General features: G+C 35.1%; 2 protein-coding genes and 2 long non-coding RNA genes across 5 annotated transcripts in view; 2 read left to right on the top strand and 2 right to left on the bottom strand.

Moving 5' to 3' along the window:
* Positions 1 to 943: 943 nt before the first annotated feature.
* Positions 944 to 6615, top strand: LOC128026923 (max dimerization protein 3). Its single transcript, XM_052614198.1, has 6 exons — positions 944 to 1136; positions 1798 to 1900; positions 2710 to 2739; positions 3148 to 3262; positions 4213 to 4378; positions 5227 to 6615. Exons 1-6 carry the CDS (start codon positions 1067 to 1069, stop codon positions 5340 to 5342), a joined length of 600 nt encoding a protein of 199 aa, XP_052470158.1. The 5' UTR covers positions 944 to 1066; the 3' UTR covers positions 5343 to 6615.
* Positions 6616 to 6755: 140 nt separating this feature from the next.
* LOC128026922 (PRELI domain-containing protein 1, mitochondrial) overlaps positions 6756 to 23185 on the bottom strand; it is a 21173-nt gene continuing 4743 nt past the window's right edge. The window contains exon 6 of the mRNA XM_052614196.1: positions 6756 to 7546. Within this exon, the coding sequence (XP_052470156.1) occupies positions 7425 to 7546 (122 nt within the window). The 3' untranslated portion in view covers positions 6756 to 7424. The remainder of the gene's footprint in view (positions 7547 to 23185) is intronic.
* Positions 9048 to 16382, bottom strand: LOC128026925 (uncharacterized). Its single transcript, XR_008186569.1, has 2 exons — positions 15231 to 16382; positions 9048 to 9334 (listed from the first exon to the last, which is right to left on the bottom strand). It is a non-coding gene; the product is annotated as an uncharacterized LOC128026925 (long non-coding RNA).
* On the top strand, positions 19031 to 21417 carry LOC128026924 (uncharacterized). 2 transcript variants are annotated; one of them, XR_008186568.1, is made up of 3 exons: positions 19031 to 19719; positions 20004 to 20145; positions 20430 to 21417. It is a non-coding gene; the product is annotated as an uncharacterized LOC128026924 (long non-coding RNA). The 2 variants fall into 2 exon arrangements; XR_008186567.1 differs by having other exon boundaries at positions 19031 to 19861.

Below are 23185 nucleotides of genomic sequence, written 5' to 3'. Positions count from 1 at the left end.
AAATTTTGCTCAATTTCTACGAAGGATCTAAACAAACCCAGAGCAGAAAAGTGTCTCATATGAGCAACACAGCAATCTTTCCTACTGGATGAATAGGTTTATGAACAGATTGTTATTGAACAGAAAGTTTCCTCCAGTGAGAAAGCCCTCACTCACTCAAGTTAGAGAAACTGGCACCTACTAGTTGTTTACTTTAATATTGCTGCTATATTCAAAATTTCTATATTTAAAACATTAATACGGTGTCGGAGAGAGCTCAATGCACTGCAGATTAAAATAATAATAACAAGAAGAAGAATAAAAACCTTGCAAATAGAAAAAACACCTGCAAATTAAGAAAACATCAATTTGACAACATATGCGCTGCAAATTCTCACAACACAAACAAAGAAACTAGCTTCCCTAAAACATTTCCGATGTGGTTTGTGCATATTTGCAGTGCGTTTCTATTTTTGTTTGTTTGTTTTGTATTTGCAGCGCGTTTAAAAAAATAAAAATACTAAAGAAAACATGATTTGTGTGCAAGTAGTATAATTTTGCATTAATGTTTTTTTCCCAATTTGATTTTAAAGGTGTTTAAAGTTTTGAGTCATGCTTATTTAAAAAAAAAAATATTTTTAATTTTTTATTTACACTTTATTGTTGTTATCCGTGCCCATTGTTTCATATTCTGTAAACTTTGCTTTCATTTTTTAATTTTGTGCAGTATATTTTTTCTTGCGTTTTTTAAATTTGGCTTCATGCTTATCATTTTTTATTTCTTTATTTTTTATTTTATCCATACATATTTTTTCCAAGGCCAATCAATTTAAATAATTTGAATTCACGGGCTTGGATAAAATAACTCAAATACTCAAGTATTGTCCTCCGTTTTTAATGTAAGCTCCCACCAAATACTGAGTTGTTTTGTGTCTGTTGAAGGGAGCGGTCTTGCGCGTGCGCGCGGAGGAGGGCGTGACGCGTCTGACGCGTATGACGTGGCGAGCTGGATCAGCCGAAGTCTCCTCTACACTTCAACAGATCATAGTCGCTCTTGGCGCTTTCAAAATAACACTGTTTGTCAGAAATGGAGGTAAACACTTGCAACATTCAAGTGCTTCTGCAGGCAGCTGAGTATCTGGAGCGAAGGGAAAGAGGTATTAGACGCGTTATTTCTTTCACATTGTTTGTATCGAAACCGAAGCCGTTTCGGACAGTCTGCTGTTTTGTGTGGATTTTGTACACATTCATTAATGTTTGCACTAATTATTTTTTAATGTGGACACTGGGTGTGTTTTCCTTTTTGCAGAGATTTGTTTGTGTGTTTGTAGAGTGGTAAACATCGCTTTTATTGTGGATATTATCGTGTTTGGCTCGTTGACCTACATTTCAGTTCTGTGTTGTACACAAAGGCGCGAAATCGTCATAGATTTGAAAATGTAGCATCGCTGCCCGTTATTCTGCTACAGTTACAGCGGTTCATCAAAGACGTCGCGTGATTACTGGATACATAGCTACAGTGGAAGCTTTGATTTCAAAATAGCGAAATCGTTCGATGGCGCCAAAACCAAAAAGCGGTCTCACATACAGCTGATTTGATGAGACGCTGCTGACACATAGCAAATATTTTCCTGTATCTCATGGAGAACCTTATTATTTGACTTGTGTTTTTAGATTTATAATCGTGCACCAGTCAAATGTCCGATGTTTCTGTAGATGTAGAAAATAACTTATTTTTAGTATGTTAAAAAACGATCGTTCATGAAAGGAAGTAGGCTTGGCTATTGATCACTCATGTTATGTTTTATATATTTTCAGAGGCCGAGCACGGTTATGCCTCAGTGCTTCCATTCTACAGTAAAGGCGTTACAGATAAGAGAAAAAAGCTGAAATCAAAGAGTCCTTCGCCTGGGAACAGCAGGTGAGTGTAAGGTGCACTGACATGATGTCCTCCTCCTCTTTTGTCCGTTAGTTTGTTATTGTGCAACTCGTTTCATCTTTTAAAACAGCGATTAAAACACATCCCTGGTATAAAGAAAATATTTAATTTTATTCTACAACGATGCTTCGATATAGTTATTTTTATGCAAATGAGAGAAAGTCAGTTAAGTGTTACTTCTCCAAAAAATGACTCATTATTGAATCATTATTCACTCACCCTCATGTTGTACCAAACCCACTTTATTTATTCTCTGAAACACGAAAAGAGATATTTAAAAAAATATAATGGACATCATTGTAGTCCAGTTTTTTGTTAATATTGTTGTTAAACAAGTTTGGAATGATACAGTTAGTAATAAATCATTATAGAAATTTCGAAAGCATTACAACTTTACAGTGTTAAACAGGAAAATATTGTTTTAGTGATGCAAACAAAATTTAATTATGCTCTAAAAAAAGCATGGTAGCAAACTGTACATTTTTCAGTTAAAAGTCAGTTAATTGTTGATTCAGTTCACTTTAATAACTCTGTAACATTCATCAATTATGGAATGAGTTTCTATGAAGCAGTTCATTTCTCATCAGTAGCGTCTGTGCAGTCAAGTCAAATATTAAGTGCTGAGTTAATTATATTAAGTACTTTTAACTGAAGGTCAATATAATCAGATGGTATTGCATACAAAATGTGTATCCACAGATGTGTATCAAATGCAAATAAATGACTAATATATTTAATAATACACAAATCAAATGTTATGGCTGAATAAAGCTATCTGTTCATTGTTTCAGGTCTGTTCACAATGAGTTGGAGAAACACAGGTAACCAAGACTTATTTAGCATTCTGTCCTTCAATTCAGCAATATTGCAGTTGTGCTGTTGTTCTAAATAATAATACAGTTTCAGGAATTAGTCCCGTCAGTGTGGGAGTGTGATATTGCTTTTTGCAACAGTTGAATGAACAGTTGCTATTTGAGTAATTTCAGACAGATTTTGCCAAATTTAAAAAGCATCAAACTTTAAAATGCGGTGCACACATACACTGGTCTGTAATGCATGAACCCTGACAACATACAAATAGCGAAAAGTCCCAGTGCTATCGGAACGTTGTTGCAATTATCAAATTTGGGTTGTATAATACATTATAAAGCTGAAGTGAAATGAGATGTGTCTTTTGTGGTTTTGCATATGTTTAAGTGTTATGTTGCTGCATGTGTTTGTGGTTGTAGGAGAGCTCAGTTAAAACATTGTTTGGAGCAGCTGAAGCAGCAGGTTCCTCTGTCCTCCGATTCAGCTAGAAACACAACCCTCAGTCTGCTCAGACAAGCACAGCTGCACATCAAGGTGAGACACCTCGACCATACCACCAACATATCAACAGTGATGATATAAAGAAATAGAGAGAGAACGATTAGTTTCTTGTTTATTAGGCTATAGGATTAAAAAAAAGAAATATTTAAACATTTATCCAACAATTCAAAAATTATATATTGTCTATAAAGTATCAAATAAATAAATAAACTGTGAAAACGATGACATTATAGTCCACATTCCAATGTTGCACTCTAGAATAAGTTGTGAAACACCGGCTGAACGCAATATTTTTTGTGTTCTAAAGTAAATATCTGGTAACAAATGTAAAAGTAAAAATGTTTAATTTGTGTATTTTGACCTTTTGAATTTCTGTTTTTAGGCCAAAAAAAGAAAGTTGAGAACTTGAGACATCAAATATAATTTCAACAATTTAGTATGTAAATGATTATTGATAGTGAAATAAATGATAAATGTTAATATAATTTAGGGATTTTAGTGGATCTGATTAAAAAGTGCATACAGTGGCCATTCTGGTGGAACATCCCTGAACATCGCTGAGTTACTCTGTGAGTTTGCTTCTATTTCTGTGTCAAGCTTAAACCACATAAAACATTCATGTAACACATCTCATTTGTGGATGAATGGCTGTTTGATTTAATAATGTTAATTAAAAAGCTGTACCTATGAGTACTGTTGTTTCCTTCATACACAAGTGGCAGCCTTGCATGCAGTTCTTCAAGCACCCACAAGATGCCACTATTTATTGGTGCATCGCTATTCCAAGTCTGATGTCAAATTTTATATTAAATTCACGACACAAATGTTGGTGTTATACCATGCAACAGAGCATTTACTGTAAATGGTTTTAGGGTTTTGGTCTGCCAGCAAAGAAAGGAGCTAACCGAATGAATGAATTAGAGAGTCGTTGTGATCCTGGTGATTCAGAAGGTTTGATGGTGGATCTTCATGTGCACTTGTAGAAGCTGCAGAAACAGGACGAGCATGCAGAGCTGCTGAAGGACCGTCTGCGCTGGGAGCAGAGAGAGCTGCGCACACGGCTGGAGAAACTGCAGGGCGGTTCAGAGAGGATGCGTAACGACAGCCTCGGCTCAACTGTGTCCTCGGAGAGATCCGACTCGGAGAGAGGTGATCATCAGACGGCCGAGATGATAATATTCTTAACTAGCGTTAGAGTTTCCAGAGTAAAAAAATACAGTGATCAGTGACTAACTTAGCTAAAATGTGCATCCTGAAAGAGTTCACGTCACATGTTTGGATGACACTTGTTGCTGCTTTTCTTGCATCAACTCATCTAACTCCAACTCACCGATTTAAAAAAAATTACTTTTTATACAGTTAGTAATATTTCAAGATGAAGACTTACTGAACTGAAGCAGTTTAAGTTAAATATAATATCTCAGGCTACTAAAGAATGATTATTGTACATCTCAGTCATCAATGTATTGCATTATACGCAAAAACTACTGAGCTTTGATCATAAAATTTAGCATTTAATTATCAACACATTTAGATTATTATGAAATACAGAGTGATAACTGTTATTCATATACATATTACTTATTTACAAGCTATCAGAATCTAATCTTATTTTTTGGAATTATAAAAACAAGCGGTCACACTTTTTTTTTTATTTTAGGGTCCAATTATTAACTAACCATTAACTATAACTTTTGCCTCAATTAACTCCTTATTTGATGCTTACTGATAGTTAATAAGGTAGTTGTTAAGTTTAGGGAATTGGGTAGGATTATGGATGTCATGCATTATATGTACTTTATAAGCAGTAATAAACAACCAATATGTTAATAGACATGCTAATAAGCAGCTAGTTATCAGTGTGAATTGGACCCTATACTAAAGTGTTACCAAATAAGCAACTATACTAGATTTACTGAAGGGTCATTAAACTGTTCAAATTATTATTTTTAGTTAAGATTGAAGAGTTGTTGATCATATTTGCTTGAACATTGCAGAGGACGTTGAGATCGATGTGGAGAGCATGGTGTGGACTCTGGAGTCAGATGGACTGGGCTCATCACGTGCTGGGATGGACCACAGCTACTCTACCTCTGATTACAACTGGTCATGACCATCCCAGATCTACCAATGACACGGACGCTATTAAGTGGATGAGGGACTGAGAAAGATATATGATGGGCTTTTCCATCGTCACCCCAGAACAGCCTTATGTTGCTGCAATTCTGAAAACATCAGCCGCAAACAAGGTCTAAGCATGACTGGAATTTATTTAGTTTAGTGTATTCTTTACACTAAAGGCATTATGGTGCTCTAGTATGCTATACACTCGTGAGATTCAAGTGTAACAAGTTTGGTGATGCTTTATGTCCACAGAATGATTTGTATTGTTTTGTCTGGATTAGTTATGATCACATTGTACCCGCTAGTTGTCTTCAGCTCATGAGCTTAACTTTAGGGTCAGCCTGCAGTATACATCTGCTTGCACTTAAATGTTTAATATCCAGCTTATTTTGTTTCTGTTTTCAAAGTCAAGTTTTGATACGTTGCACAAAGCATACGCATGAGCACTTGTGATGTCTCTTTAGATGTGTGGTGTTCCTTTCAGGATTGCTAATGTGTGAAATTGCTGATCATGTCAATGCATCTTTTTTCACTTTAATTTTTTTTTCTGTTTGAAAAAAAAAACAAAAAAAAAACGGGAGGCTATTTCAAAGGTTGTGATGCAATTAATAGGGAAAGACTAATTTCCTTTACAGCCATGCATATATTATTTGCTACTGGGTAAAGGTACAGTTGGGTTTGAATGATGATTGTTGAACTATCTGTATCATCTTGATGTTTCATTTTGATTTACTTTCTACTGTTTTGATTCGGTCCTGTGCTTTGGTTCACTCCAGAGAATTAATTCAAACACCCAAACAATAAGCTATTATGTTGAGCCCTAACAAGCCTGAAAAACGGGGAAAAAATAAATATATATTTTTTTTGTACTGTGGATTTTCATCCATTATCCCCTAAGAAATGTTAGTCTGCTCAGTTTTTAATGCATACCATTAAACTGCAATTCAGTATGTTGGTAGTATTAAAAAAAATACATGAACTGTATTTCCAAATTGTTCAGTATCTGCTCACATCAATCATTTATGCAAACGATTATGAACATGCCTTTGCTTTCAGATGTTTGTACAGTAACTGTGTTCATGTACACAACAAAATGTACATTGTATATACAGTTCTGAACACCAAATGCCTTATGAACTATTTGTATGTCATTGGACCAGGAACACCTTTGTATTTATGTCTCTCCTTGTACTCATATGTAGCATTTTATTATTTTTTACCGACATAAGCCTTTTGTACAAATAAATATTTTATGTATTTAATTTGACTTGTCACTATGATTTTGTATACTGTGTGTTATTCATTTGAAACTGGGAACTTGATTGTATTACATTAGTCTGCATTTCCACCTACATATCAGACCCTGGTATGCCAATAAATTATAAAAAGTGAACACAGTATGTCAGATAGAAATATTTATTGGTAACACCTCTTGATCACAAATGAGCTATAAAACATTATGGAAGCTATCTTACGGTTTCACTAAACAAATGCGTTTCTTCTCTCAGACTCCCAACATCTAACATGTTTTGACAACTTTCACACTTGTAATCAGACATTGCCATCGATCCGGTGCAATACTTTGCTCTCACGTGCCAAAGATCAGACGCTTCTGCAGAAATCTAGATATCACGCCGGCAATGACTGCTGGAACCGTGGACCCATCAATGCAGACAGAACTTCAATTTGAAGAAACTAATCACATTGCCAAACAAGGCAGACCTGAGCAAGTGTGAATGTGAAGATCTAGAGAGCCTATGTTTGAAATACATCAACAAAATCAGATAAATTAAGATAATAATTTAGCAATCAAAAAAATGCAAACATCTCATGTATAATCAGGAGGATGCTGCTGCATTAAATCAGGTTTACTGGAGAATGTCAGTCGAAGAGCTCATGGGTTTTACGAAACGCATTCTGAGAATCCAGACAGGCATGATTTAGTAATCTCAGTTCCTGGCTAAATGCATCTCACATCCACACGTGTGCCCAGTGTGATGGAAGAGCACGGCCCTTTTCAGAAGTGCTGGGAGAGTCCGGACACCGCGTCACCTCCAGACGTGTGTCCTCATCATACATACTGCTTCTTTTGAGCTTGTGAGGCTAAATCTTTAGCCTTCTCTTTGGCAGCGAGGGCGGTCTCACGTGCCTTCACAGTAGCGGTTTCTGCCAGCGTCCGTGTGGGCAGTTCACCTGTGCGGTAATGAGATCCAGCTTAGCCAACCATGTTTACAATCCAAACTAATTAAACCATTAAAGGCAGGGTAGGTAAAACATGTATAAAAAACTTTTTTTCCAAATGTGTTTAAACTTTATTTATATATCAATACATAATTAAAATGTAAGTACTCTGAAAAAGAAAGTATAAAAATCGAGTGTCTGTAGACCTCTAACGACTGTTTTAAAGACAGCTCATTATTTCCATTCACACCACCCCCTCCCTTCTGGGCGCCTTCTAAAGCCACGCCCCCAAAACACATGAACGCGCGACTCCGACCACTGAGCTGGAAGACGCATTATTTACCTGAGACGAGCGGAGAGGAAGGAGCAGAGTGCATGTAGTGAAATCATGTCAGAATCACATGTAATAAAAATAACTTTATAATTATGAAGATAAACAAACAAGATGTATTTTAGTACTCACTATCAAGCTAGCATATTGATATTGGTAAAGTTTAAAATATATATTTTTTGATTCGCTAACGAGCTAGTTATCTATAAGGCAAAGCTAAAAACAGGTTGCATGATACACGTTTTTCCATTACCATCATTTACACTGTGATGAAGATGAATTTCGTGTAAGATTCATAACATATACGTTGTTCTGCATGTAAGAGTTTCCATGATGAAAGCATTGTTGACTCTGATGAGGACTAACGTTACACTCCAGAGACAAGTACCGCATCGTACTGCGGTCAAGCCAGCCGCACTTCAGAAAAACACCGTCAAGCCAGCCGCGAGTGAAATTTATATGCGCGTGTATTACTATAATTACGGCAATAGCAGGAACAACAGAGAGGGAACGCGCTTTCAGAGCGCTTTTCATCTATACGTTCAGATTTGATCTATGACGACCTTTTTCGCCCATCTGCTCTAATATTCGTGTAACTTATTGTTTTCCTTGACTGCTCTGTATTACTATAATTTTCAGCCTTTCAAAGCATTACAATTATTAGTAGAAAACGAGATATGGGACATTCATTGATTTAGAAGACACTTTTTTATGATGAGAAAGAAGCAATTAAAGGTCAGTTCTTAAAGAAGACATCCCATTCTATATCCATACCTCACATAAAACCATTTTACTGGAGACTTTTAGAGATATAGGATAATATTACACTTTACAAGTCTTTAAAGATCCCATTTCTAACAAGTAGAAAAAAAACAATGGTCAGTTCTTATAAGGGACTTCGCATACTATATGCAAACTTAATATCAAACCATTGTACAACAGCATTTTTGAGATATGGGACATTATTACACTTTAAAGGGTTATAAAGATCATATTTCTAATAAATAGAAAAAAACAATGGTCAGTTCTTATCAGGGACGTCCCATACTATATACACAAAAAATCATTTTGCTAAAGCATTTTTGAGATATGGGTCCATATGGCGATTAAGAGGGCTATAAAGACCCCTATAGCGGAGTACAAAACTTTTTATCCACAGGAAGAAGGAGGCGGAAACCGGCCATCAATCAAATAAGGCTTTTAATAACAAAATAAACACAAAACACTGCGACAGCCCTTCACGGACGACTGTCGCTTACAAACAAAAACCAAGTACAAACTAAAATCATGGCCTGGCCTGGCCCTCTCTCGTTGTTCACTGTCGTCGCCCCCTCTTTTGTATCCTTCCATCTCCACCGCGGGACGCGAGACCGGTGAGTGGAGCAGGCGTCGGTCATTTCCAGTCACTCCACTGGCCTCATTCCGTTCTCATGGCTCGCGGCCCCGCCCCACTCATCACAACCCTATTTCTAATAAGTAGAAAAAAAACAAAGGTCAGTTCATATAAGGGACATCCCAAACTATATGCAAACCTCATATCAAGCCATTTTACTGCAGCATTTTTGAGATATGCGTCCATATCGCGATTTAGAGGGCTATGAAGTCAACATTTCTAATAAGTAGAAAAAAACAAAGGTCAGTTCTTATCAGGGACATCACATACTATTTGCACCCTTCATATGAAACCATTTTACTGCAGCATTTTTGAGATATGGGACAATACAATGATTTAGAGGGCGATAAAGACACCATTTCTAATAAGTAGAAAAAAACAATAGTCAGTTCTTATCAGGGACATCCCATACTATATGCACACTTCATATGAAACCATTTTACTGCAGCATTTTTAATATATGGGACAATACAATGATTTAAAGGGCTATAAAGACACCATTTCTAATAAGTAGAAAAAAACAATAGTCTGTTCCTATAAGGGATTTCCCATACTATATGCACACCTCATATCAAAACCTTTTACTGCAGCATTTTTGACATATGGGTCCAAATGGTGATTTCGATGGCTATAAAGACACCATTTATAATAAGTAGAAAAAAACAATGGTCAGTTCTTATAAAGCACATGCCATACTATATGCACACCTCATATCAAAGCATTTTACTGCAGCATGTTTGAGATATGGGTCCATATGGCAATTTAGAGTGCTATAAAGACCCCATTTCTAATAAGTAGAAAAAAATAATAGTCAGTTCTCATCAGTGACGTCCCATACTATGAGCACATCTCATATCAAACCATTTTACTGCAGCTTTTTCCAGAAATGGGAAATTATTACACTTTAACGGGCTGTGAAGATCCCATTTCTAATAAGTAGAAAAAAACAATGGTCAGATCTTATAAAGGACATTCCATACTATATGCACAAATCATATCAAACCATTTTACTGCAGCATTTTTGAGATATGGGTCCATGTGGCAATTTAGAGGGCAATAAAGACAACATTTCTAATAAGTAGAAAAAAACAATAGTCAGTTCTTATCAGGGACGTCCCATACTATATGCACCCTTCATATGAAACCATTTTACTGCAGCATTTTTTAGATACGAGACATTTTTACACTTTAAAGGGCTGTAAAGATCCCATTTCTAATAAGTAGAAAAAAACAAAAGTCAGTTCTTATCAGGGACATCCCATACTATATGCACACCTCATATCAAACCATTTTACTGCAGAATTTTCGAGATATGGGACATTATTATATTTTAAAGGGCTATAAAGATCCCATTTCTAATAAGTAGATAAAAACAATGGTATGTTCCTATAAGGGATGTCCCAAACTATATGCACACCTCATATCAAACCCTTTTACTGCAGCATTTTTGAGATATGGGTCCAAATGGTGATTTAGAGTGCTACAAAGACCCCATTTCTAATAAGTAGAAAAAAACAATGGTCAGTTCTTATAAAGGACATCCCATACTATATGCACACCTCATATCAAACCCTTTTACTGCAGCATTTACGAGATATGGGACATTATTAGAATTTAAAGGGCTATAAAGATCCCATTTCTAATAAGTAGAAAAAAACAAATATCAGTTCTTATCAGGGACATCCCATACTATATGCACACCTGATATCAAACCATTTTACTGCAGCATTTTCAAGATATGGGACATTATTACACTTTAAAGGGCTATAAAGATCCCATTTGTAATAAGTAGAAAAATAGAATAGTCAGTTCTTATCAGGGACGTCCCATAGTATATGCACACATCATATCAAACCATTTTACTGCAGCATTTTCGAGATATGGGACATTATTACACTTTAAATGGCTGTAAAGATCCCATTTCTAATAAGTAGAAGAAAACAATGGTCTGTTCCTATAAGGGACGTCCCATACTATTTGCACACCTCATATCAAACCATTTTACTGCAGCATTTTTAAGATTCGAGACATTATTACATTTTAAAGGGCTGTAAAGATCCCATTTCTAATAAGTAGAAAAAAACAATGGTCATTTCTTATAAAGGACATGCCATACTATATGCACACCTCATATCAAAACATTTTACTGCAGCATTTTCGAGATATGGGACATTATTACACTTTAAATGGCTGTAAAGATCCCATTTCTAATAAGTAGAAGAAAACAATGGTCTGTTCCTATAAGGGACGTCCCATACTATTTGCACACCTCATATCAAACCATTTTACTGCAGCATTTTCAAGATATGGGACATTATTACACTTTAAAGGGCTATAAAGATCCCATTTGTAATAAGTAGAAAAATAGAATAGTCAGTTCTTATCAGGGACGTCCCATATTATATGCACACATCATATCAAACCATTTTACTGCAGCATTTTTGAGATATGGGTCCAAATGGTGATTTGGAGGGCTATAAAGACATAATTTCTAATAAGTAGAAAAAAACAATGGTCAGTTCTTATAAAGGACATCCCATACTATATGCACACCTCATATCAAACCCTTTTACTGCAGCATTTTTGAGATATGGGACATTATTACACTTTAAAGGGCTATAAAGACCCCATTTCTAATAAGTAGAAAAAAACAATGGTCAGTTCTTATAAAGGATATGCCATACTATATGCACACCTCATATCAAACAATTTTACTGCAGCATTTTTGAGATATGGGTCCAAATGGTGATTTGGAGGGCTATAAAGACCACATTTCTAATAAGTAGAAAAAAACAATGGTCAGTTCTTATAAAGGACATCCCATACTATATGCACACCTCATATCAAACCCTTTTACTGCAGCATTTTTGAGATATGGGACATTATTACACTTTAAAGGGCTATAAAGACCCCATTTCTAATAAGTAGAAAAAAACAATGGTCAGTTCTTACAAAGGATATGCCATACTATATGCACACCTCATATCAAACAATTTTACTGCAGCATTTTTGAGATATGGGTCCAAATGGTGATTTGGAGGGCTATAAAGACATCATTTCTAATAAGTAGAAAAAAACAATGGTCAGTTCTTATAAAGGACATGCCATACTATATGCACACCTCATATCAAACCATTTTACTGCAGCATTTTCAAGATATGGGACATTATTACACTTTAAAAGGCTATAAAGATCCCATTTCTAATAAGTAGAAAAAAACAATGGTCAGTTCTTATAAAGGACATGCCAAACTATATGCACACCTCATATCAAACCATTTTACTGCAGCATTTTTGAGATATGGGTCCAAATGGTGATTTGTAGGGCTATAAAGACATCATTTCTAATAAGTAGAAAAAAACAATGGTCAGTTCTTATAAAGGACATCCCATACTATATGCACACCTCATATCAAACCCTTTTACTGCAGCATTTTTGAGATATGGGACATTATTACACTTTAAAGGGCGATAAAGACACCATTTCTAATAAGTAGAAAAAAACAATAGTCAGTTCTTATCAGGGACATCCCATACTATATGCACACTTCATATGAAACCATTTTACTGCAGCATTTTTAATATATGGGACAATACAATGATTTAAAGGGCTATAAAGACACCATTTCTAATAAGTAGAAAAAAACAATAGTCTGTTCCTATAAGGGATTTCCCATACTATATGCACACCTCATATCAAAACCTTTTACTGCAGCATTTTTGACATATGGGTCCAAATGGTGATTTCGATGGCTATAAAGACACCATTTATAATAAGTAGAAAAAAACAATGGTCAGTTCTTATAAAGCACATGCCATACTATATGCACATCTCATATCAAAGCATTTTACTGCAGCATGTTTGAGATATGGGTCCATATGGCAATTTAGAGTGCTATAAAGACCCCATTTCTAATAAGTAGAAAAAAATAATAGTCAGTTCTCATCAGTGACGTCCCATACTATGAGCACATCTCATATCAAACCATTTTACTGCAGCTTTTTCCAGAAATGGGAAATTATTACACTTTAACGGGCTGTGAAGATCCCATTTCTAATAAGTAGAAAAAAACAATGGTCAGATCTTATAAAGGACATGCCATACTATATGCACAAATCATATCAAACCATTTTACTGCAGCATTTTTGAGATATGGGTCCATGTGGCAATTTAGAGGGCTATAAAGACAACATTTCTAATAAGTAGAAAAAAACAATAGTCAGTTCTTATCAGGGACGTCCCATACTATATGCACCCTTCATATGAAACCATTTTACTGCACCATTTTTAAGATACGAAACATTTTTACACTTTAAAGGGCTGTAAAGATCCCATTTCTAATAAGTAGAAAAAAACAAAAGTCAGTTCTTATCAGGGACATCCCATACTATATGCACACCTCATATCAAACCATTTTACTGCAGCATTTTCGAGATATGGGACATTATTACACTTTAAATGGCTGTAAAGATCCCATTTCTAATAAGTAGAAAAAAACAATGGTCTGTTCCTATAAGGGACGTCCCATACTATTTGCACACCTCATATCAAAACATTTTACTGCAGCATTTTTAAGATACGGGACATTATTACATTATAAAGGGCTGTAAAGATCCAATTTCTAATAAGTAGAAAAAAACAAAAGTCAGTTCTTATCATGGACATCCCATACTATATGCACACCTCTTATCAAACCATTTTACTGCAGCATTTTCGAGATATGGGACATTATTACACTTTAAATGGCTGTAAAGATCCCATTTCTAATAAGTAGAAAAAAACAACAGTCAGTTCTTATCTGGGATGTCCCATACTATATGCACACCTCATATCAAACCATTTTACTGCAGCATTTTTCAGATATGGGACAATACAATGATTTAGAGGGCTATAAAGACACCATTTCTAATAAGTAGAAAAAAACAATAGTCAGTTCTTATCAGGGATGTCCCATACTATATGCACACCTCATATCAAACCATTTTACTGCAGCATTTTCAAGATATGGGACATTATTACACTTTAAAGGGCTATAAAGATCCCATTTCTAATAAGTAGAAAAAAAGAATAGTCAATTCTTATCAGGGACCTCCCATACTATATGCACACCTCATATCAAACCATTTTACTGCAGCATTTTCGAGATATGGGTCCAAATGGTGATTTGGAGGGCTATAAAGACGTAATTTCTAATAAGTAGAAAAAAAAACAATGGTCAGTTCTTATCAGGGACGTCCCATACTATATGCACACCTCATATCAAACCATTTTACTGCAGGACTTTTGAGATATGGGACATTATTACACTTTAACGGGCTTTAAAGATCCCATTTCTAATAAGTAGAAAAAAACAATGGTCAGTTCTCATAAGGGACATCCCATACTATATGCACACATAATGGTTTGATATAAAACCCAGTCTACTGCAACATTAATGAGATATGGACCTATATTGTGCTTTAGGGGGCTATAAAGATAAAGGGTATATTCACTTCAGAGGCTCATAGAGAAATGTAATGTTTTCTAAAATCTATCAGTAAATCCATGGAAAACATTTTACTGTATGGTTTTTTTAAGAGCTAGCAAGTATTTCACATATAGAGTTATAAAACATTACATTTATCTATTCCAATAATAATAATAATAATAATAAACAATTGTCATAAGGGACATCACCAAATATGTGCAGCCATTATAAAAAACATTTCAGGTTACCAATCTGGAACTGCATGCATTCAGAGTCAGTTCTGAGACTTTGCATAACTTTGAGACATGTAGAAATGTCAGCTTATAAAAGTAGAGGAAAACGATGCCCATTTCATGCAAGGCACCTCCTACTTTATTAGCACAGCTAAAATAAAATCTGGGTACTTTGGCAGTTTGGACTTACATGTATTCTAATTCAACAAAATGCTATTTAACTACATAAGTAGGAACACTTACTATTTTTAAAAGGCACACAATAATACTACCTTCGTGCAGAGTTCAGTGTCAATCCTGCTCCAGCAAACCTTTCTGTAACTATGAATTGTTCCTGACTCTTAATTAGATTAGGGTTGGAACTGAACTTTAAGTGAGATTTCCAGAAACAAGACTGGGGATACGCTATGATCCATTCATCCATTGAATGCAAGCTACTCTAAACTTTCACAGAGCAAAGACTCCATATTTGGTGTTTAGAAAGTGTGTGAAGTATAGTGTGACAGACAAGTGTGTGTGACTTCATATTTGCTGAAAGAATAGGGAGTGCCTTGCATGCAAAGGCCATTATTTTTATCTACTGTATGTATTTAACCTGATGTTTATATAAACCTCAAAACTGGGGAAAAAATATCCAGTCTATAATATATATATAAAGTAGCTCATATTCTATCAGCACAGCACAGCATAAATTTGGATGTATGCAACAAACTGCCAAAGTACACAGACTTCAGATTATCTGTGCTGATAGAATATGAGCTACTTTGTAAGAAAAGGCCATTATTTCTTTTAACTATTTGAAAAAAACATTTCTATAGGTTGCAAAAAATTAGGAAATATTAAAATGTATTTGAGTGTTTTGTTCTATATGAATGCATGCTTCTACAAACTGCCACAGTACACAGACTTCACATTAGGTGTGCTTAAAATGTAGGAGGAACTTTAGAAGGAATGGCCTTTTTTTAAACTTATTTGAAATAGTTCTCAAAACTGGAGTTTCTGAGGATTTTCTTGATTTTTAACCCCAAATTGCTATCGTAAAATATCTTTATACACCAAATACTTCAGTAAAATAGTTTTATATAAGGTGTGCTTGTGGGATGTCCCATGTACTAACTGATCATTGTATTCTTCTACTTATTAGAAATGGGGTCTTTCTAGGCCTCTGAAACAGAATACATTTCAGAAAAACAGAAAAACATCTTTGCAAAATGCTAGAAATGCAGTAAAACTTTTTTATATAAGGTGTGAATATAGTATGGCACCTCCAATATACAAACTAAATATTGTTTTTTTTTAAACTTATTAGAAATGGGGGTTCCACTTTATATTGTGTCCCTAATACCTGTGTACTTAGTAATTAGATGTGTATGTAGTATGTAACCACAGTGTAAGTACACATTGCTACATAGTATCTATAGCTCTAATGTTTGTGTAACTACATATTTGTAATAACCCATTGAATGGTATGTGTAAGTACAAATGTGCAACAGGACATTGGTGATAAAATTTATTGGTAAGAAAGTACAAATGTGTTAACAGGACTAATAGCAATATTCAATTTATTATGTAATTACCCCTATGTTACACTGCAGTGGCAAGTAAATTAGGCTTTACATATAAAATGTGGTTGGTGTCCACAATGTTGCACTTTAAATGAAGTCGACAGTTCCTGAGGAGTTACCATGTAAGTACACGGGTATTAAAGTGGTGCACCAACTCCTCCCACTTTACAGAACCCTAAACCCACCCATCTCCACCACCTGGATCAAATGGTTCAAATTACTCTTATACATATTGTTGTTACAAAATGTAGATTTACATGTCCTGTTATACATTTGTACTTGCACAAACCATTCTGAGGGTTGTTACAAAAATATTATAGCCATGGATACTATATACCAATGTATACTTACACTGTGTTATATATTACGTACACATGTAGTTACATTGTATATACACAGGTATTAAGAACACTTAAGATAATGTGGGAGCGACATGGGATATTTATAGCCCAAAGAATCACCATATAGTCCCATATCTGAAAATGCTGCTGTAAAATGGTTTGATATGAGGTGTGCATATAGTATGGGACATCCCTTAAAGGAGCTGACATTTGTTTTTCAACTTATTAGAAATGTGGTCTTCTAAATTACCATATGGACCCATATCTCAAAAATGCTGCAGTAAAATGGTTTGATATGAGGTGTGCATATAGTATGGGACGTCCCTGATAAGAACTGACTATTCTTTTTTCTACTTATTAGAAATTGGATCTTTATAGCCCTTTAAAGTGTAATAATGTCCCATATCTCAAAAATGCTGCAGTAAAAGGGTTTGATATGAGGTGTGCATATAGTATGGGATGTCCTTTATAAGAACTGACCATTGTTTTTTTCTACTTATTAGAAATGATGTCTTTATAGCCCTCCAAATCACCATTTGGACCCATATCTCAAAAATGCTGCAGTAAAATGGTTTGATATGAGGTGTGCATATAGTGTGGGAGGTCCCTGATAAGAACTGACTGTTGTTTTTTTCTACTTATTAGAAATGGGATCTTTATAGCCCTTTAAAGTGTAATAATGTCCCATATCTCGAAAATGCTGCAGTAAAATGGTTTGATATGAGGTGTGCATATAGTATGGGATGTCCTTTATAAGAACTGACCATTGTTTTTTTCTACTTATTAGAAATGATGCCTTTATAGCCCTCCAAATCACCATTTGGACCCATATCTCAAAAATGCTGCAGTAAAATGGTTTGATATGAGGTGTGCATATAGTGTGGGAGGTCCCTGATAAGAACTGACTGTTGTTTTTTTCTACTTATTAGAAATGGGATCTTTATAGCCCTTTAAAGTGTAATAATGTCCCATATCTCGAAAATGCTGCAGTAAAATGGTTTGATATGAGGTGTGCATATAGTATGGCATGTCCTTTATAAGAACTGACCATTGTTTTTTTCTACTTATTAGAAATGGGGTCTTTGTAGCACTCTAAATCACCATTTGGACCCATATCTCAAAAATGCTGCAGTAAAATGGTTTGATATGAGGTGTGCATATAGTGTGGGAGGTCCCTGATAAGAACTGACTGTTGTTTTTTTCTACTTATTAGAAATGGGGTCTTTATAGCCCTTTAAAGTGTAATAATGTCCCATATCTCAAAAATGCTGCAGTAAAAGGGTTTGATATGAGGTGTGCATATAGTATGGGATGTCCTTTATAAGAACTGACCATTGTTTTTTTCTACTTATTAGAAATGATGCCTTTATAGCCCTCCAAATCACCATTTGGACCCATATCTCAAAAATGCTGCAGTAAAATGGTTTGATATGAGGTGTGCATATAGTATGGCATATCCTTTATAAGAACTGACCATTGTTTTTTTCTACTTATTAGAAATGGGATCTTTATAGCCCTTTAAAGTGTAATAATGTCCCATATCTCGAAAATGCTGCAGTAAAATGGTTTGATATGAGGTGTGCATATAGTATGGGATGTCCCTGATAAGAACTGACTATTGTTTTTTTCTACTTATTAGAAATGGTGTCTTTATCGCCCTTTAAAGTGTAATAATGTCCCATATCTCAAAAATGCTGCAGTAAAAGGGTTTGATATGAGGTGTGCATATAGTATGGGATGTCCTTTATAAGAACTGACCATTGTTTTTTTCTACTTATTAGAAATTATGTCTTTATAGCCCTCCAAATCACCATTTGGACCCATATCTCAAAAATGCTGCAGTAAAATGGTTTGATATGAGGTGTGCAAATAGTATGGGACGTCCCTTATAGGAACAGACCATTGTTTTTTTCTACTTATTAGAAATGGGATCTTTACAGCCATTTAAAGTGTAATAATGTCCCATATCTCGAAAATGCTGCAGTAAAATGGTTTGATATGAGGTGTGCATATAGTATGGGATGTCCCTGATAAGAACTGACTTTTGTTTTTTTCTACTTATTAGAAATGGGATCTTTACAGCCCTTTAAAGTGTAAAAATGTTTCGTATCTTAAAAATGCTGCAGTAAAATGGTTTCATATGAAGGGTGCATATAGTATGGGACGTCCCTGATAAGAACTGACTATTGTTTTTTTCTACTTATTAGAAATGTTGTCTTTATAGCCCTCTAAATTGCCACATGGACCCATATCTCAAAAATGCTGCAGTAAAATGGTTTGATATGATTTGTGCATATAGTATGGAATGTCCTTTATAAGATCTGACCATTGTTTTTTTCTACTTATTAGAAATGGGATCTTCACAGCCCGTTAAAGTGTAATAATTTCCCATTTCTGGAAAAAGCTGCAGTAAAATGGTTTGATATGAGATGTGCTCATAGTATGGGACGTCACTGATGAGAACTGACTATTATTTTTTTCTACTTATTAGAAATGGGGTCTTTATAGCACTCTAAATTGCCATATGGACCCATATCTCAAACATGCTGCAGTAAAATGCTTTGATATGAGGTGTGCATATAGTATGGCATGTGCTTTATAAGAACTGACCATTGTTTTTTTCTACTTATTAGAAATGGGATCTTTATAGCCCTTTAAAGTGTAATAATGTCCCATATCTTGAAAATGCTGCAGTAAAATGGTTTGATATGAGGTGTGCATATAGTATGGGACATCCCTGATAAGAACTGACTGTTGCTTTTTTCTACTTATTAGAAATGGGATCTTTACAGCCATTTAAAGTGTAATAATGTCCCATATCTCGAAAATGCTGCAGTAAAATGGTTTGATATGAGGTGTGCATATAGTATGGGATGTCCCTGATAAGAACTGACTTTTGTTTTTTTCTACTTATTAGAAATGGGATCTTTATAGCCCTTTAAAGTGTAATAATGTCCCATATCTTGAAAATGCTGCAGTAAAATGGTTTGATATGAGGTGTGCATATAGTATGGGACATCCCTGATAAGAACTGACTGTTGCTTTTTTCTACTTATTAGAAAAGGGATCTTTACAGCCATTTAAAGTGTAATAATGTCCCATATCTCAAAAATGCTGCAGTAAAATGGTTTGATATGAGGTGTGCATATAGTATGGGATGTCCCTGATAAGAACTGACTTTTGTTTTTTTCTACTTATTAGAAATGGGATCTTTATGACCCTTTAAATTGTAATAATGTCCCATATCTTGAAAATGCTGCAGTAAAATGGTTTGATATGAGGTGTGCATATAGTATGGGACATCCCTGATAAGAACTGACTGTTGCTTTTTTCTACTTATTAGAAATGGGATCTTTACAGCCATTTAAAATGTAACAATGTCCCATATCTCGAAAATGCTGCAGTAAAATGGTTTGATATGAGGTGTGCATATAGTATGGGATGTCCCTGATAAGAACTGATTTTTGTTTTTTTCTACTTATTAGAAATGGGATCTTTATTACCCTTTAAATTGTAATAATGTCCCATATCTCGAAAATGCTGCAGTAAAATGGTTTGATATGAGGTGTGCATATAGTATGGGACATCCCTGATAAGAACTGACTGTTGCTTTTTTCTACTTATTAGAAATGGGATCTTTACAGCCATTTAAAATGTAATAATGTCCCATATCTCGAAAATGCTGCAGTAAAATGGTTTGATATGAGGTGTGCATATAGTATGGGACATCCCTGATAAGAACTGACCATTGTTTTTTTCTACTTATTAGAAATGGGATCTTTACAGCCATTTAAAGTGTAATAATGTCCCGTATCTTGAAAATGCTGCAGTAAAATGGTTTGATATGAGGTGTGCATATAGTATGGGACGTCCCTGATAAGAACTGACTATTGTTTTTTTCTACTTATTAGAAATGGTGTCTTTATAGCCCTCTAAATCATTGTATTGTCCCATATCTGAAAAATGCTGCAGAAAAATGGTTTGAAATGAGGTGTGCATATAGTATGGGACATCCCAGATAAGAACTGACTGTTGTTTTTTTCTACTTATTAGAAATGGGATCTTTACAGCCATTTAAAGTGTAATAATGTCCCATATCTCGAAAATGCTGCAGTAAAATGGTTTGATATGAGGTGTGCATATATTATGGGATGTCCTTTATAAGAACTGACCATTGTTTTTTTCTACTTATTAGAAATGGGGTCTTTGTAGCACTATAAATCACCATTTGGACCCATATCTCAAAAATGCTGCAGTAAAAGGGTTTGATATGAGGTGTGCATATAGTATGGGACATCCCTTATAGGAACATACCATTGTTTTTATCTACTTATTAGAAATGGGATCTTTATAGCCCTTTAAAATATAATAATGTCCCATATCTCGAAAATTCTGCAGTAAAATGGTTTGATATGAGGTGTGCATATAGTATGGCATGTCCTTTATAAGAAATGACCATTGTTTTTTTCTACTTATTAGAAATGGGATCTTTACAGCCCTTTAAAATGTAATAATGTCTCGAATCTTAAAAATGCTGCAGTAAAATGGTTTGATATGAGGTGTACAAATAGTATGGGACGTCCCTTATAGGAACAGACCATTGTTTTCTTCTACTTATTAGAAATGGGATCTTTACAGCCATTTAAAGTGTAATAATGTCCCATATCTCGAAAATGCTGCAGTAAAATGGTTTGATATGATGTGTGCATATACTATGGGACGTCCCTGATAAGAACTGACTTTTGTTTTTTTCTACTTATTAGAAATGGGATCTTTACAGCCCTTTAAAGTGTAAAAATGTCTCGTATCTTAAAAATGCTGCAGTAAAATGGTTTCATATGAAGGGTGCATATAGTATGGGACGTCCCTGATAAGAACTGACTATTGTTTTTTTCTACTTATTAGAAATGTTGTCTTTATAGCCCTCTAAATTGCCACATGGACCCATATCTCAAAAGTGCTGCAGTAAAATGGTTTGATATGATTTGTGCATATAGTATGGCATGTCCTTTATAAGATCTGACCATTGTTTTTTTCTACTTATTAGAAATGGGATCTTCACAGCCCGTTAAAGTGTAATAATTTCCCATTTCTGGAAAAAGCTGCAGTAAAATGGTTTGATATGAGATGTGCTCATAGTATGGGACGTCACTGATGAGAACTGACTATTATTTTTTTCTACTTATTAGAAATGGGGTCTTTATAGCACTCTAAATTGCCATATGGACCCATATCTCAAACATGCTGCAGTAAAATGCTTTGATATGAGGTGTGCATATAGTATGGCATGTGCTTTATAAGAACTGATCATTGTTTTTTCTACTTATTATAAATGGTGTCTTTATAGCCATCGAAATCACCATTTGGACCCATATGTCAAAAATGCTGCAGTAAAAGGTTTTGATATGAGGTGTGCATATAGTATGGGAAATCCCTTATAGGAACAGACTATTGTTTTTTTCTACTTATTAGAAATGGTGTCTTTATAGCCCTTTAAATCATTGTATTGTCCCATATATTAAAAATGCTGCAGTAAAATGGTTTCATATGAAGTGTGCATATAGTATGGGATGTCCCTGATAAGAACTGACTATTGTTTTTTTCTACTTATTAGAAATGGTGTCTTTATCGCCCTCTAAATCATTGTATTGTCCCATATCTCAAAAATGCTGCAGTAAAATGGTTTCATATGAAGGGTGCAAATAGTATGTGATGTCCCTGATAAGAACTGACCTTTGTTTTTTTCTACTTATTAGAAATGTTGACTTCATAGCCCTCTAAATCGCGATATGGACGCATATCTCAAAAATGCTGCAGTAAAATGGCTTGATATGAGGTTTGCATATAGTTTGGGATGTCCCTTATATGAACTGACCTTTGTTTTTTTTCTACTTATTAGAAATAGGGTTGTGATGAGTGGGGCGGGGCCGCGAGCCATGAGAACGGAATGAGGCCAGTGGAGTGACTGGAAATGACCGACGCCTGCTCCACTCACCGGTCTCGCGTCCCGCGGTGGAGATGGAAGGATACAAAAGAGGGGGCGACGACAGTGAACAACGAGAGAGGGCCAGGCCAGGCCATGATTTTAGTTTGTACTTGGTTTTTGTTTGTAAGCGACAGTCGTCCGTGAAGGGCTGTCGCAGTGTTTTGTGTTTATTTTGTTATTAAAAGCCTTATTTGATTGATGGCCGGTTTCCGCCTCCTTCTTCCTGTGGATAAAAAGTTTTGTACTCCGCTATAGGGGTCTTTATAGCCCTCTTAATCGCCATATGGACCCATATCTCAAAAATGCTTTAGCAAAATGATTTTTTGTGTATATAG

This window comes from Carassius gibelio, chromosome A14 (assembly GCF_023724105.1).
Source record: "Carassius gibelio isolate Cgi1373 ecotype wild population from Czech Republic chromosome A14, carGib1.2-hapl.c, whole genome shotgun sequence".
Lineage (NCBI taxonomy): Eukaryota > Metazoa > Chordata > Actinopteri > Cypriniformes > Cyprinidae > Carassius > Carassius gibelio.
Note: the sequence above shows the minus strand (reverse complement) of the source record. Positions and strands in the feature narration are given on the sequence as shown.

What these genes read in the sequence shown, in the direction of transcription:
- LOC128026923 (XM_052614198.1), top strand. Translation starts at nt 1,067, where the DNA reads ATGGAGGTAAACACTTGCAACATTCAAGTGCTTCTGCAGGCAGCTGAG. An exon ending in TCTGGAGCGAAGGGAAAGAG is followed by an intron (nt 1,137 to 1,797) that starts GTATTAGACGCG and finishes ATATATTTTCAG; the next exon opens with AGGCCGAGCACGGTTATGCC. An exon ending in GAGATCCGACTCGGAGAGAG is followed by an intron (nt 4,379 to 5,226) that starts GTGATCATCAGA and finishes TGAACATTGCAG; the next exon opens with AGGACGTTGAGATCGATGTG.